The sequence below is a fragment of the Fulmarus glacialis genome, unplaced genomic scaffold (assembly GCF_000690835.1).
Source record: "Fulmarus glacialis isolate BGI_N327 unplaced genomic scaffold, ASM69083v1 scaffold4568, whole genome shotgun sequence".
In the NCBI taxonomy this organism is placed as follows: Eukaryota; Metazoa; Chordata; class Aves; order Procellariiformes; family Procellariidae; genus Fulmarus; species Fulmarus glacialis.
The window spans coordinates 50011-67356 of NW_009229978.1; the positions used below are offsets into that span (position 1 = coordinate 50011).

The 17346-nt window shown below is 37.9% G+C and overlaps 1 protein-coding gene across 1 annotated transcript; it reads left to right on the forward strand.

Moving 5' to 3' along the window:
* Positions 1 to 3045: 3045 nt before the first annotated feature.
* On the forward strand, positions 3046 to 16609 carry SMPD3 (sphingomyelin phosphodiesterase 3, neutral membrane (neutral sphingomyelinase II); the record flags this gene model as incomplete). The annotated part of the gene is made up of 2 exons (XM_009584032.1): positions 3046 to 4380; positions 16534 to 16609. Coding segments are annotated over exons 1-2 (1411 nt in total), but the record flags the coding sequence as incomplete, so codon positions are not given.
* Positions 16610 to 17346: the final 737 nt, after the last annotated feature.

Below are 17346 nucleotides of genomic sequence, written 5' to 3' on the forward strand. Positions count from 1 at the left end.
GTCACTCATTTATTTAAACTCAAACATGTTGCATAAGATTGTGAAAGTTTTGCTAAGCTAATAATTAAAAACAAAAAAAAAAACCTCCCTTGATTCAACCTTTCCAATTTCCATCTAAATAGTACCATCAGGGCTAAAATATACAGGACCGTATATCCCATTAGACATAACTGACTGACTGGTGTTGGCAAAATGTGCAGTTGGCAGTGAGCAATGGCAGGGGTGTTATTCTTACACTCAGAAGGGCCAGGTGTGTGTTGCTGCAGTAAAACAGCTCTTTTTCTTCTCTCTCTCCCTGCGCTCCCTGCCCCTCCCCTTTTATTTTTAGTCAGGTTTTGGCCATCTTTTCCTGATATCAGTAGATGCATATTTATTAAGCATCGTTTTCTGTCTTGAAGATTCTACATAAGATCTCTAAGATACAGCTTTCCTTGCACACACAGGACACAGTAGTTTTCTGTTGTGGTATTACCATCCTTTTTAATGCATGCTTACTGACTCTTCCTTCTCCATAGTATTTGGGTACCAACTCCTTGATTTCCCTTTTGAAGGTCTGTATAATCTTGTCCTCACCCAACCTGATTTTTCTCATTCTATTTTAGAATTTGATTCCTATCTCCAGTCAGTTTTTGTTACGAGCCCTTGACACCATCTTACTAGATTTTTCAGACTAACACTTACTTGCTTGCCCCAGGGTTGCCTTTCACTTCTGGGAAGAAATATCTGCAAAACTATCTCATCTTCATCTGTTCCTTTATTAAAATTCTTCTTTGCCATGGTGCCTACCAAAAATGTATGGCTGCAAATCTGACATGCTATGACTACTCTTAGTCCTGCTGATGGGGAATCTAGACTGAGGGAAGAATTTTCTTATCACTAATAAACAAAAAATATGTGTGGTAAAAAGAGAGCTAGTTAAGCCATGTATTTTAATGCTTTACTTACTGCTTCTGACCTGTACAGTATACTCTATGTCGGCAGTCTAGTATTGCATGTGTACCACTATTGAAAATACGTTGACAGTAGGAACATAAATCAGTTGCAAGGGCTTGGTTTGAAGAAGCAGAAATCTAAAAGGTGAGAGAAAATTCAAGAACTGCATTTTTATTCTAATTCTAAGGCAGCATTGCTTTGTAGAACTGTATTTCTCTCTTCTATGTCCCATATCATTGTTTTATTTGCTATTAAATAGAAATAGAAATGCCCTTCTGTCTCTGGGTGCCCTGCAGAATGTTTAAAATACACATCAAACTACTATTTCCTTAATTTTGGCTCCCTGAGAGCCCCAAATTTTAATTGAACTTATGCGAATAAATATTCATATGTAATTTTCATCTCTCCAAGATGTCAAAAATAAAGATGGGTTTTGAAGCATGGTCCAATATACATCCTCTCTTTTGCTTATTTGGTGAATGTTTTTTATCCAGTGCTGCTTAATATTATTTACATTCTAGGTTTGAAACATTATAAATGGGAATTCTGCTTTCATCTGTCATCTGGCTTTACTGGGTAAAGTCACAGATTCAGTTTATGGAGAGTGACATTGCATTCATTGGTGATACCATTCTCGGGGATAAAGTTTGATTAATTTTTTTTTTAATAATTTACATTTCATATTATCAAAAACTGTGTTAAAACCTCAACTTACTACAAGTTGTTAAAATGACTTAAATTACTTTTAAAAAGTATGTAAGCTGTATGTATACTGCCAAGCTTTTTTTTATAAAATCAGGCCCCTAACAATTTGATGTCTTTGTTTAATCATGACATTTGCTAAATATCTCAGGTCAGAATTGCTCAACTGCTAACACAACTTTTGAAAGACATCATCTGTCTCCAGAGGAGAGACGTGAAACTGTTTTTCTTATTTGATATATTCAATTAGTATTGTTTCCTTCAAAGCTGAAAATTGGAATTTAAAAACAATGATGTTAATTATGATTAATTTATATTTTGCTGAAGTATTCACTACATGTAAGAAACCTTTAATAGGAAATCATATCAGGAGTTTTTGTGGGCTGTAGCTGAATGAAATTGAATTGCAGCTTGAAATAAATAATATTAAATACCTAAATATTAAAGCGAAGTAGTTTGACTTACTATTTTTAATAAACTGAAAATTAAAAATTTGAAACCATATTCAACCATATGAGGAGTATTTTAATTAATTTAAATCAACCCATTTTGTTTTAAAGCGCAGCAAAGGAAATAACATTTTACAGCAAATAAATGTTTTCTGCTCTTAAATACAAGGTGCCTTTGCCATTGTACGTCCATCACATAATTTTTTTTTTTTTTTAAGGACTTTGGCAATTCAAGCAAATTTAAATTCAGTGATAAAATACTAGATGTAATAGTCTTTTAGAGCAGCCTAGAGATAACTGCTATACACCATTTGCAAGGTTCTGAAAACAGCTAATATAACTAAATATAAATATTAGTGTGAATGGATTATAAACTAAAAGAAACTCCAAACTATATTTCTCAATGTAAGGCCTAAAATTCATAATAGAAATGTGTTTCATGACAACATTAGTCATGTGCATTACGTAGTCAATGTACTGATTTCATTTGCAGAAATACCAGTCCCTTGTTGTTGGAGTTGCCCTAGATCCATAGTCTTTAACAGACTATCAATAATGCTAAATTAAACAAAAAAAGGAAAATAATTTAGACTGTAAGACAAAATTCATATCAGAAAATCTGCTTCAAACTTTTAATAACTGTTACATACGTTTTGTGTCTTTTGTTTTTACAGATTTCCTTTTTGCCTCCGGAGTGTTTCGTTATGGCAGCCTCCAGTGAACAATGACATCCTTTGACAAATACAGATGCCAAAAAGCCAGACGAAAACAGTGGCCTTGTTTCATTTTTACTCCAACACAGTGAAATGGTGCTCTTAAAGTTTTGTTATTGACTCTCACTGGAAAAAAACAAACTCCTGACTGGACCTTTTTTCCCCAGCCCTCTCTCAGTGTTCTTATGGATGCTTGACACAGTGACATCATGTAGTAGGCCCTGAAGTGTTGTCATAATTAAGTTGCAATGGTTTTATACACTTCCCCATTTCCCAACAGCTTTCTGTCAGTTCTGCATTCTTTTTCCTGGGGCCTGATTTTCCCATGTTACTGGTTAGCAGATAGGCTTGTGGCCTCTTTTGTTCCAACCACCTATGAAAAACGTCAAAGAGCAGATGATCCATGCTATTTTCATGCACTCTGCATCATTATTACCACTCCCATCTACTTGGCACTGTTGGTAGCCTCTCTTCCTTTTGCTCTGATTGGCTTCTTGTTGTGGTCCCCGCTCCAGTCAGCCAGAAGGCCATATATCTACTCCAGACTAGAAGACAAAAACCATGCCAATGGAGCCACACTGCTCACGGAATGGAAGGCTGCAGGGAATGGGAAAAGCTTCTGCTTTGGCAGTGCCAATGTTTGCCTGCTGCCAGATTCTCTGGCAAGATTTAATAATGTTTTCAATACACAGGCTAGGGCTAAAGAGATTGGCCGGAGGATCCGAAATGGGGCAAGCAGACCACAGATCAAAATATATATAGATTCTCCTACCAATACATCCATCAGTGCAGCAAGTTTTAGCAGCTTGGTCTCCCCCCAGGGTGGAGATAACACTAATCGTACTGTTAATGCTGGCATCAAAAGGACAACATCAATGGAGTATAAAGGAGACAATTCTGGCTCAAACAACAGTGAGGATAGTAGAGAAGATAAAGCTGGAGCTGAAGAGCCAAATGAGGGAGAAAACACTTGCATTGTCCGCATAAACGGAGAGGATAATGGCCACATGTCAGACACAGAAACAGATACCGTCAATGGCCAGGCTCATGCCAGTGGCCCAGCAGAACCCTCACTGGAAGGTGACGCAGAGATCTCAAAAACACCTAACCACAGACAGAAGGAAGGAGATTCTGGGAGTTTAGACAGCTACTCTGCCTCACGAGAGTCCTTAGTTAAAGTTCGCGTTGGAGATGGTACAGTGGACCAAAGCACTGTCAACAACAAGCTCCTCTACAAAGCCTCAATCATGAAGAAAACTTCAGTGCGGAAAAAGAAACATACAGATGAGACCTTTGATCATGAGATCTCTGCTTTCTTCCCTGCCAACTTGGACTTTCTGTGTTTGCAGGAAGTGTTTGACAAAAGAGCTGCGGAGAAATTGAAAGAGCAGCTTCATCACTATTTTGAATACATTGTCTATGATGTTGGGGTCTACAGTTGCCATGGCTGCTGTAGCTTTAAGTTTGTGAACAGTGGTCTACTTTTTGCCAGCCGCTATCCTGTTATGGATGCTGCCTATCACTGTTACCCCAATGGAAGAGGAACGGACTCCTTGGCTTCCAAGGGAGCCTTGTTTCTCAAGGTAAGAGCCTTTTTGAAGCCATAAATACTGACTCTATATACATGACAAGTTATAAAGTTATGTTATTTTCTCTCGGTCATTTCTGTTAGAGTTCAAAGAGGCAATATTCAGATCTACATTACCTGATATAACCTATCAGATACTGATAGGCCTAGATACTGTGTTAAAGTGATGGATGTGCATGAAATGATGAGGGACTTCCGGAGGTAGAACTTGAGTATAATTTCAAGTGTCAAAATTTGAAGTAGTTTTCATGTAAATTTAGTTTCTTTTTTACAGAAATCTCTTTAATAAAATGCACAAATTCTAAGCTTCATAACATGAGTATAGTGCAATGGGCATTACTGTTGGAAACCAGCTTACGCATGTTTTGTGTTTATGTGGGAATCAGAAGTCTAAATGCCAGTAGAATAAAACTGAAAGAATTGCAATGAAATGTATGGCTATCCCTCTCTCTTAGTTGCAAAAGAATTGTTAAGGAGAGATACAAAGAAGAGTAAACAAAAAAAAAAATTGTGTCGGACACTGGGGAGCACAGCGGTTTTTCACTTTACTAACACAGTTTACTTAAATTAACTAATGGTAGTGAGAACAGGAAGCCTGGGGTTATACTTCTGTAAATCATGAAAACCAGAAATAAAAGACTGCATGCAATGATTTGCCTTTCCAAGACTGGTGGCTGTTCATGCTTAATTCTAGGGAGAATCTGGCTGTGCTCTTCATAAACTGGAAAGCGAGCTCTTCTAATTCGTGACTAATCAAGAACCAAAACTTTGTGCAGAGATCTAAATCTGTAGACCCAAACATAGACAGATCTGAAAATCTCCTAGGATACTGGATTTCAGATTTTGTGATTTTGTCACAGTTTGGAATGGGTTTCACTAACTAAAAACTGACCTTTTTTCCTAATGCTAGCAAAATACATTAGGTGCTCAAATTATATATACTTTCTAGTGCATATGCTCACGAGTCCTCAACAAAAGCCATTAATAGCCATTAAGAATATGGATTGTTAATAAGGATCAGTGCGTTTTTTTTGTACCCACTGTTTGTAATTAGTAAACAAAGCAAAAATTTCTGGTATCGTGGCTTGCATAAAAAAAGCAAATATTAGAATTGGCAGTCTGATAGTAGTCCAGTATTTTCTTATACATTTGACATAAACAAAAGCCTATCCAGGTTTCAAAAAATTGGGTCTAAGCTTTCTATATTGCACTCTTATGCGTTTATAAACAGCTAAAGTTTTTTTTTTTCATCATAAAGTGCTGCATGCAAAAAGTGAACATACATGTAATAATAAATATTACCAGGGTCACAAAGACTACCCTTCAACATATGCATATATTAGGGATTAAGAGATTAAAAACAATCTGCTTTCAACTGCCCATTGCTGAGTCATTGATTTGCTACCCTACTAGGCAGGCCGCAATGTCTCCATTTCTCTTGCAGAAAATTAAGCCTCTTTTCAAAATTCCACTGGGATGATGAACTTAATTATGGATTTGAGTTGTTAAATAATGGCACAGTCAAGCAGGGAATAGGGACCAATTATTATGAAGATTCGAAGATGACTACATTCTTTTAAATATGACAGAATTCTGGCCCAGCTAAAAGACCATTTTTCCTCATGTCTGTGTCATTCTGACATACTGTACTTTATATTTAAAATATTTTTCATCCTGAGTTAAGTCTATCCTGATACGAAATGACTTTCTGTCTGAATTGTACATTAAGTGATCATTGGTCATTTCTTTCTTTGACAAAAAAAAGTAGGAATGATCTATTTAATTTTAGCTTTGAAACAAAGTAGGTTTGAAGGTTTGTTTTTCTTGATGTAGTGCTTAATCAGCAGCTGAGTGTGTCTGGACTGCAGAGACAAAAGGTACAGTAAGTAAAAGCCTGGTTTGTTTTTGTAGTCAGTGGGAATCAATCCATTAACTTCAGAAGTCTTGAGGTCTTACACTGGGATAGCAGCAAGCTAGCGAAGCGTATAGTAACTGTGGTTGGAAGGTGTCATTCTAGCCACTACTCTGCCATTCAGAATGGACAGCTTATATCACTGCTTTTAGATACTTCTTTTACTGGCTCTTACAATATTTTGTATGTATATAATGCAATCCAGTCCTACATTAGAGTTTATCTCAGTGTGGTTTCAAAGATAGTAAGATAGCCATGCAGAACAAGAGTCTCCTAATTGCTTTCCGTTCAGTAGTGGGGTGGAGTTAAGTGTCTTGGTCCTACGCAAACTCTGTGTTTTTAAGTTCCTGACTCCTGTGGAAACCATGGTGCTCCCACTTCTGAAGTAGAATTGACATAAATTGAGTTTTGTTTTGGAAGTATACTTAGGAAGACTGTTCCTCTTGCATAGCTTCCATCTCTGAGTAAGGGAGCAATTGCTCTCTGTGTTGTTCAAAAAAAAAAAAAAGTTGTGAAAAGCGAGTGAGGGGAGAAGACTTGCATATTTTGAAAATATGGATAAAATCACTTAATGTTTCCACTTGTTGGGAGGACAAAGCCGTTATTCAAATCTTTCTGAACCTCAGGAAAGACCCAATATCCAAATTCAGAAGAATGTTCAGAAAAAGAAACTGGCTCTCATTTAATGAGTATGGTTTGTCTCCTTACTACAAATATAACTGTTAAGGAGATAAATTAAAGGTCTCAGAACTAAACATTTAATGAAAGTTGAATTATTTTGAACAAAAAGGCAAAACTGTTTTGGGGGAGTTGTGTTACAAAACAGATCCCTACTGCCAAGGTGCAAGTGTTTCACACATTTTTTCCTGTCAGAATAGATTCTGTTTCCAGTGAAGAGGAAATGATTTTCCATTGCCCCCCTCTTCCCTGCACTGCCTTCACCACCTAGACTGTAAAGTTCAAGTGGAGATTTGGAAGGATTTGAGAGATTTGCTTAGTCATACAGAATTATTTTACCTGAGAGACTTACACAGCTCAAGGGTTATTATTAGTAGCTATAATAACAATCAGCTCTTATATACTGCTTTTCATTCATATGTCTCAGAGTGTATAATAAACAAAGGTCAATATCTGCTTCCATAGAAAGAGAAACTAAAGTGCAGGAAGGTAAAGTGATTCGATTGTGCCTTAACACCTGGGGTGTCGCAACCAAGGAAAGAAGTTGGAAGTAAATCACAGAGGCTTTTAACACTGTTTCATGCTACTGACTTCATGCTACCCAACAGCTATCTGGAGACCTGTGCGAAGGAATTTTGCTAGCCTTGGTCTGTTCTCTTCCTAAAGATGTCTGCCACAAAAGGTGCTGCTGCTGGCATTTTCCTGATAGAGATCACAGACTGGTTTTTCCATTTGTATAGGCTGATCCTTTCCATATCAGGATGAAGGCATGAGGATGACATAGTTGTGAGTAGCTATTGTGTAAAGCCCATTTTCTGCATAACTAGAGGACTAATTTACATGCAGCAATTTGATCTCTTCAAACTCTAGCAGTGTTTCTGTCTCCAATCTGAGGGTCTCATTGGGATGTAAGAGGGACACAGTCACAGAAAAAATAACATATAAGAAGGGGGAAATGTCACTTGCATCTAACTGACAGTTTCATGTCTGAAGTGTTAAACCACTGTTCCTAGTTGCCGCTAAAGACTCAGAGGAGAAGTTAGCAATAGATAAATCAGCCAATCCATTTTCATACTTTGACAGTCTGTGCCCTTGGGAGACTCTGCCGTGACTCTCTGTTCTAGCATTGCATTTCACATTAATTTAAAATGCCTAAGAAAAGAACCTTTGAGTCTGCTTTGTAGGTTTTGTAACTCCAATTGTCTCTTAGTGCTGCTCTGCTACAGATAGAGGAGGGAAGTGGGACTGACACAGATGCTATCCTGTGCTGGTGATTCTGACTAAAAAGTCAGCTTGTATATATCTGTGTATAACATGATGCAGATTGCAGTGTTCTCAGTTACTCTGCAGCTGTTGGTTTGACACATAATTTTCACAGTGGTTTTGATGAATTTAAAGGGAGTTTTAAAATACATGTCCCTTTCAGAAATTGGATGATGATTTTGCAGTCAAATCAAGTTTAAAAGGTATCAATGGGTGCTGAGCAGATACTGTGTAATGCATCACCTGGCTGTAATTTACTCAAAGGTTTCAAAATGTCAACATTCATCATTAGATAGAGGGATTAGCACGTAGCCTTAGTTACACTGTCTTTCAGGGATGCTGTGTAAGTTTTGGACAGTAGTGTAATAAAACCAGAAAACATCCTTAACTTGAGCTGATGAGTTACTGAATTGGAGAGCTTATCCGTATTTTTCCAGATGTATTAATCTAATAAAAACTGTCACTTCTGCTGACAGATTTTGCCTCTCTCTTACCCTTAAATTGTAACGTAAATCTAAGCCATACAAGACATGTAAATGCATACTTGGGGTAGGGAGGTGAATGACAGAGGTGTTATTCTCAAAATGGCTATTAACGGAAGAGAGGCTTTGGAGTGGTTTTCCTCCCACTGAGACTGGGAGATATGGAAGTATGTTCCATAGAAGGCTATTCTTCCTACTGTTCTTAGTAGGAAATTATTCTGGTTTTTGGCATCTGTCAAGAGAGAGAATTTTAGCAAAAATAAGAATTCTTGCTAAAAACACAGTATGTGAACATAGAGCAAAAGCAAAACTGCAGTCTGATGTGGGTAGTTTGAACAGCTAATAGTATTCTAACAAAATCAAAAGGAATCAAAAGGAAAAAATATCCTGCAGTTTTTGCTAAATTTCTGAAAGAACTTGTGTTTAATTAATATTAATTCCTAAGCTTATTAACAGATTTACTTTTCAAATTCTCTGAAAATTAATGCCGTTCTCAGGAAGTACAGTAATTGTGCAGAGAACATGTCATTATTCATTGCTTAAAAGAAACCTAGCAACCTTTGCTTTATGTGCAAAGTGAAACTTGTTTTCAAAAGAGCTGATATGGTGGCAACAGATGGCAGAAGGAGCGGTAGCTCTGATTGCAAAACTGCTTTGAAGCACAGTTTTTACTATTTGCTACTCTCGAGGTGCCTGCTTTGTATGATAAAATGAGGGTTCCCTGAATTAACCTTTTTGATATTACTGATGTAGATACATTTTGCTTGGGTAACTTAAGCTGTCTTTACTGTCCCATGCCAACTTGCGTGTGTTGTGGCCGAGAGTGAAGGGGCAACGTCTGCTACGCAGTTGCACACCATGCTGAGGGGAAGATTTTTTACCTAAGGATTACACAGAAAAGGGAAGGGCTGTTTTCTGACCCCAGTCAAAGATCATCTAGAGATTTCAGTGGTTAGACTTTCTTGTCCTTGATCAGTTGTCCAGTATCTACAGTTATCCCAAGATGTATAAAAGAAATGTCTAGTGCTGTTCGTGAACTTGTTTAGGTGACTCTAAAGCTGAGCCATTTACGTCAGGAGGGTAACCTGAACATTTTCCACATGTTCAGTTTCTGCTATAAAATGTTAATGCAGGAGTTGGATAGAGTCCAAGAAACTGCCTGAGACCTTTTTAAAAAAAGAAAAAAAAGACCCTACCATGGCACTGTACCATGTTCCTTCACTTCGATATAATTAATGTTATTAATCACAGTCTTTTTATCCTTCATTAATGGGGACAAATCAAAACTGTTGTGCAGAATGAAATACGGGTTTGAGAGAATGTGAGTTGTGGGCTTTATCCTCTTCAGAAGAGGAAGAGCCATTCATTCATGGCACCAATTTACAGCCACTTTCCCACACATACAAGCTTAATGAAGCTTTGCCAAATAACTAATTCTCTGAGTTCCTGGAACAGTAATTGTTGTCACGTGGTAGGTGGGGAAAAATAGGATTCTGAAATAAGCAAGTGCAAATGTGGCTAGAACGAATTGCAGAGCACCGAACAGAATTTTGAGCTGTCCTCTATAACTTTTTAAACTTCTTTAATTTATTTAGTATGCTTAAATAATATATTTATAATAAAAAATTAGTAATGTAACTAATGCATCTTCTTTGGAAGCTGCTACATATCCCTGAAGGCAAAAGCCAGAGCTTAAAAATAAGACAGATCTTTTTACACTATGTCTAACCTAACCAAAAAACTACTACAAAGAACACAAAGTACAGAAATAAAATTCATCTTTCTTGGAAATTACTGCTGATCTTAAGTCACCTCTGTGGGACAGGAATGTTTGAACTGTGAATGTGAGTAGCTGCAAGTTTTCCTTGGCATCTTCTCTTAACAGTAACAGGAACGAGGACTTGGGCACACAGTGTGGCTGGCCATTCCAGTCAGTTTCTTGGTGCCGACCCTCCCGTTTGTCTTGGAAAATTGCTGAAATGGAAAAAAATGTCCAGGAGGGGTTGATACAATTTGGGAGATTATAGAAAAGTTGTACTGGAAAGAAAGAGAAACTATGTTTTCCATTTCTTTCTTTTCTCTTCCTCACTCTATTGTTTGCTCGTTATAATTGCGTAGGATATCTATAATGATATTCCCACAGCAGTTGAAATAGGGAGGTGCAGTGTACTGCTACCATCATGTCTCAGAGCATCAAACCCCGGAGGTCTGAACACGCGTGTGCGTGGAGATACTGCTACTTGTGCGTATACAGTTGCTTTATCTGCAGTGACTCAGTTGAATCTCATGCTCTGTATTTTTAATGGAGCTTCCCTTGAACTGAAACAATATTGGCTACACATGGTAAGATGAATATTTCTGTGGGAGTAAGTCACTGTCACATCTACTGTAAAGTCTGTTTCTGTGCCCTGCTCTTATGCTCTTTCTGGGGTGTTTTATTTCAAAGATAAACAGTAACTCGAGGCCCCTGCTTAGATGATGTTCTTTCCAAATGCAGCGTTCATGCTTTTGTTTTTAAGGAGAGAGGTTTTTTCCTACAGAGCATGCAGGTGTGCTTTTCAGCCTGGCTAGTTTTTCTTCTTAATGTGAACATCATTAGCTTGGTTCTCATCATGACTGTAAATGTGTTTGCCGTAGAGCTATGTACTTTGGAGACACACCCTTTTCAAAAGAGTAAGGCGGGAATCAGTGCTACAGTTCACATTTATTCTAATGGCAAAACTGACGCCTTCAATGATCAGCTAAGCTGATGAAATGAATGGTTTTGCTCATTTACAGTCCAAGATGTGATTAAACTATAATGGCTGAAGCTAGAGCTCTTCTGTGTAGCATCCCATCTCCCTGAAGGATCCTTAATGTTGCATTCAGATTATTTACCTTTCCCAGCTTTGGGTTTATTGGCTGCATGTAAATTGTGAGGTGATAAACTCTGTGGCGCTCTTTTTGCAGGAGTACACTGAAATTTCAGCTCTCTTCTAGTTTGCACACCTGGATTTGCTTCCCATGAAGGAAGAGGGTACACAGTTAAGAAACTGTTTACTTTATTTAGAATTTTTTTGAATGGCTACCCCCTGGCAATATGAAGCTTCTAGAAGATGTCACTAAAGGTTAAGTTCCCCTCATAACAAACCTTTTGTTTTTGTCTACACACTATTGGCCAGTGTTTGAGAAGCTAGTTTGATTCTTTAATCGAGTGAGATTTCTCATGTATGACACAGCCCAAATTTTTAAGCATTAAAGAGTATTTCCTTCCAAGTAGCTGATGATTTATTAACACAGCAATGACATGTTTTTAAGCTGGTATTGAAATACCCCTGGTATTTAGGTAGCATTTCCCTGGTTTTTGTTTAAGTATCTGTTGATGCTTTTCTTGACATCCAGATGTGATAGAACTGTTTTGCACTGCTGGGACAGATGCGTGTAAAATATAAGCTATTAAAGACAAGATATTTGTCATGTTTGCAGCTTTGTATACTTACTATACTGGAGTATGGTAAACATGAGATGTGCAAGATTTTCCAGTTAGCTCAGAAAATTCCCATGATAGCAAGTAATGTGATAGAATTTAAAGTTATTTCCTTCACTCTAGCTCTAAAATTTCAACTGTTGCTACTCATCACATTTTTTTTCTTGTCAACAAGAATCTTTCTGCTTAGCCTTGTTGGCTTGATTTCTTTCATGAGCACTGTTTATTACCTGACACCAGTCTAATTGGAGGACATACTACTCCTTAGTCCATATAGGACAAGTTTTTGGTACACAATTATAGGAATATACGCAATTTTGCATAGTACAGCATGGTCTCTCCAACAGATTGTACTAATGTGCTATGGAATAGAGATGAAATCTTTTAATAAAAAATACTTGATGTCAAGTACTTTTGTGTATTTGACAGAGTCAGTCCTCTGACTGAAAATAAAAATTCAGAGCTGTCAGTTTTGCACTTATTTATTTAATTTACAGGCCGGGAACAAATGTAAATATGTAGCAGTAGAAACTGGGATTTTGAATTCCAAACACCACCTTAGTAGGCTTTCCCCTTTAGAGAAAAAAGCCTCTTTCTCATCTGTAATGAGCTTTTTATGCCCCCCCGCCCCAACAGCTACCAAAATGTAACGTTCACTGGTGTAACAGGGATCAGAATCCACTCCTAGCTTCCAAATGTTTGACTAGTTTGTTACTTCACTTTTGCAAATATACTGAGAATCAGAATGTATTTTGCATATTTCAGCATAATATTGAAAAATACTAATTTGTTTCTGTCAAAATTATGTAATTGGGACACTTTATTAAACCATGAATATGTTCTCTCAGTTTTAATCTTACCTCTAGGTAACATCAGAGTTTAACAGGATATGACATACAACTTTTTCCTCCTGTAATAACTGTACTATTCTAAAACATTGGGAACTTACAAACATATTTAGATATTACCTTCCTATAAATTTCCATAGACATAGAAGAGTGGTCCATGACACAACTAAGACTATACAATGATTTTTAGAGAGCAGTGTCTGAAGTAGTTCCCTATAGAAGGGTAATTCAATGAAGGTATTACTGATATAGAGCTACTAATGTAGAACAGCTGAGGTGAACTTATGTCAGGCTTATGGTGAAGGAACCACTCTGGCTTACTTTCTCACATATATTTGCTTTGTGAATGTGACTTTAGAAGTTTCTTCTGTATTAAGCAGCAAAAATTACGTTATATTTGTGAAGAGCTGACTTGGTTTGGTGGAAGTGGAACGCTTCTGCCAAGATCCACGTTGCAGGCTGAAATGAACGCTCAGTGTTGTCTTGCTGCAGGACTGCCACGTAGCTGCTCAAGCCGAGTCACCACAATATAATATACCCTTGAAAATGGAACAGTCTAAAAGTAGCTACAGTATTTGGCCACACAAAGGAATGTTTTTATGCAGAATTATAGGGCTTGTAATATTCCAGAGGTCAAGTAGTTTTCCTGTCGGCACATCCCATAGTCCTTGTCCCTCTGTGAAATACCAAATCAGACTGAATAATCAGATTTTCCTTACTGTTCTATTTCAAACCATATTTAATATACTAGTGCTTATACTGTAGCTGGGAATTGACTAGAAGGCTGCAAGGATATTTATTTTCTCTCCTACTAGTTGTCACAAATATTTGCCTCCCTTATGATTGTATTAAAAATTACTCTGGTTGGCGGTTTACATCAATACTGCCACTCACAAAAAACCAACCCCCAAAGTCAAAAAAAGTTGGAGGAAATGTGAAATCTGAGAGACGAGCTGCGTTGGATGTACTAGCATGCTGGCACTTCCCAAGGAAATTCTAATTATGTTAATGTCTTCAGCTCTGGCTTTTGAGCTTTTTTTTTTTTTTTTTTTCTTAATTAGCAGAGTGTTTATGAAAGCCCACTTCCTTTTCTCCTCAGGGGTATGTGTAAAGCAGCCGTTGTTCCTAGCAAGTGCAGAGCCCTGGGGCACTGTCCCCCTGTGGTGGCAACCCCGAGGGGTGTTTGCTGCGCTCACCCACCTGCGCATAGCAGCAGTCAGTCTTTCTTCTAGGCCATTTCTTGTTTTTATTTGAGAGCGAAAGATCCCAAGTCCATTTCAGTATAGATCTGTGCACACAGGGACACCGTACATTACATATTTATTTATGATTAATGAAAATGAGTGTGATCCTGTGCAAGAACTGGTTGATAAGTATGAGGCCTTGTCAGGCACTCCATTAAGGCTGCACAGGAAATTCTAAAGCCAATTTGAATTGACTTCTTCTTCTCAACTGACTATCATTTATGTTTGGATGTTCAGCTTTTAGACTTAAATCTTTTATGCTTTTTGGATAGAGACACTGGAAATGATTCCGTCTGCTTTAGTCAGTTAGAGGATTATAAGCAGCACATTCTTGCTATAAGGCAGAAAACTTTACGTGCAGTTTTTCTTTTCAGTGTGGTTACAGCAGATGGCATCGAAAGATGTACAACATGCACACTTTTTCTCTGCAGCAGGAGACACTGCAAATTTGTAAACTAGTAGAGACTTCACAATATATAGTTTTCAGTATTGAAGAGAAAATCTGATTTTGCGTTATTAAGTTTGGAAAATATAATTCATACACCTGCCTGCCCTAGATAGTAGAGGATATAAACTAATGGTTTCCCACTTTTCTGTTGGAATGGCACACGTGGCATAAAAAACTGGAGAGAACGCTCCTTTTAATTCACCTGTGACATTGTGATATATTCAGACCAAAGCAGCCTGAGGGAGGAAGAAAGAGGTCTGCGTAGCGAAGCTTCTGCAGTAGTCACTAATAGCCATCCAGCAGATCGGCATATCCTTTGATACTCTGCTACAATCTTGTGAGTTGGGGAGAATCTTCTGGCTTAGGGGTAGATCCACCAGTGATTGCGTGTATTTTCCTTGTCTTCCTCTGCCTTCACCCTACCTGAAGCAGGTTAACTATATGGGAACAGCAATAAGCACACCATCAATATCTATTTGGAAAACTGTCTAAAAGAGAATTGAACAGACCGGGGACAGAATAATGCAAGTTGTTTATTACGTACTCTTCTAGCTGGAACAAAACCTGGAAGTTAACAAGGCATTGTTGAGTACAAATGACTTCTAAATTCACTTGCTGCAAAGCTGACTTTCCAGTTACAAAATGAATCAGATAGTTCTTGGATAGCTGAAAAACAAGAAAACCAACCAAGCTGACACAATTGTGTCTGTATGAAATGGAGCTCTGCTTGTTATTTAGAGGTGTCAGATGAAATTTGAGCCTAGCCTTGTGAAGGAGAAACCATCTGCGGTTTTGTTTTCTGAGCCCTGGGTACAAATTTCCTCTGTGGGCATTTTCTTTAGTAGTCCATGCAGTGTTGCCACATTAATTGTCAACAGGAAAACCATACGCTCAAACTAGTTTCTTGCCTCAATCCAAATCTTGATCCTAAAATCACTGGGAATTTTGATTTGCAGCTGTATAAGTCCTGAACTATCAAAACCTTCAATAGAGTTGAAAACCTAAACCAGAACTTGATTCTAGTTTGCTTGTGTGTCCACCAGCAAATATATTTTTAAAAGATTGTAGCATATGATATAGATGAGGAATTATACTACATTCCAGCTTCCCTGGAAGCCCTGCCTCTTCTGTGTGTAAGAGTAGGGGTGCACGTTGTGTTTTCATCTGGTTGACAGACATGGGGGCTGCTCTGTGAGCTGAAGAGTGTAAACACTTTGCTGAGACATAGCAAAAATCCCCAACACTTTTGTACAAGAATGTAAAAAATCTATTAAAATCCAAAACTTGCTGTGGAATGGAGAAAACATGGTCAAATCAATATTTATTTCATGTTTCATCCTTTTCCCCAGACTCCCTTGGCGTTTTTTCCTTCTGCATTCTAGTCTTATACAGAGACCAAGAATTAGACTGCTGATAATACTAGTATTATATGGCACTTCAGTGGTGGGCCTGAATCTTGCAGGTGAACAAGAGCTGGGATGCAAAAGGATGGCAACGCAACTAGGAAAGAGAACCAACGGGATTGCGAAGAGCAGGAGAAAGTCAAATTTTTGCGTATGTTGCAGATCAAAATCGAAGCGTTGAAGTAGTGGTGATCAGGAAGGAGTCAGTGTGTTAGCAGGAAGTGGGACCCAGTAAGCCACAGTGTGTCTCTCTGGTGGTTTTTTGTATGTGTGTGTGTGTTTTCAAAATGGAGTTCGATGGAAAAAGGCCAATACAGTGTACAAAGGCTGCACAGCCGGGGTTGGAAGCGGAGTTGTACGAGCTCTTCCATTAATCACCTTTTTATTTCTTCCTTCCCTTCCAGGTGCAAGTGGGAAGTACACCTCAGGACCAAAGAATTGTGGGATACATTTCCTGCACTCACTTGCAAGCTATTGCAGGTACTGTCCTAATTTGCGTATCTTAGTTTTTCACTATTTCTAGGCCTGTGGTGTGGTATTGTGCTAAAGTAGCAAGCATTGCTCCTCCACTATTTCTGACAAAGTGCAGTGTGCATTGCAAATAGCATTGCAAATAGGCTTTTTTTGGAATTTTCACTGAATTATCTTAAAAAAGAATGAAATGTTCTTTAATAACAGCTTTCTGTGTCTGTGAGAAATGCGGACTCCACTGCTTCCCGTAACCAAACTGGAATTTCCTGTAGCTCTATCAGGTTGTGGTGGAGCCTGTTCCTCCTCAACCATCTTATTGACCTTTTATGACCTTTTTTTATGATAGTATGTCATCACTCAGCTCTCCTTTTAATATTAATATTCAGAACAAGACTGAGGTAGATGGGTGGCCTTATCTTTACAACCCAAGTCCAGAAAGCAAGGGGAAGAAAAGTTAGTAACTTCGGGTCATTTTATTCCATTTGTAGTGTTCTGATGCATACATTTTGAAATCAACATGCTTCTCCATTTTAGCTGTTTGCCTGAACACTCATCAATTAAAATTGACAAATACTTGGAATTCTTGGAGATGTCTATGGAAAATTTTCCATGTGTGTCTCCTATCTTCTGCACCAAAACAGTCAGTTCTATAGTTAGAGTAGGTGTAGTAATAAAGTAAAAGCCAAATCCACCAAATCCACAAACCTTTACTTTGTGTAAGATCAGAATTTAATTTAGCCAGAGGG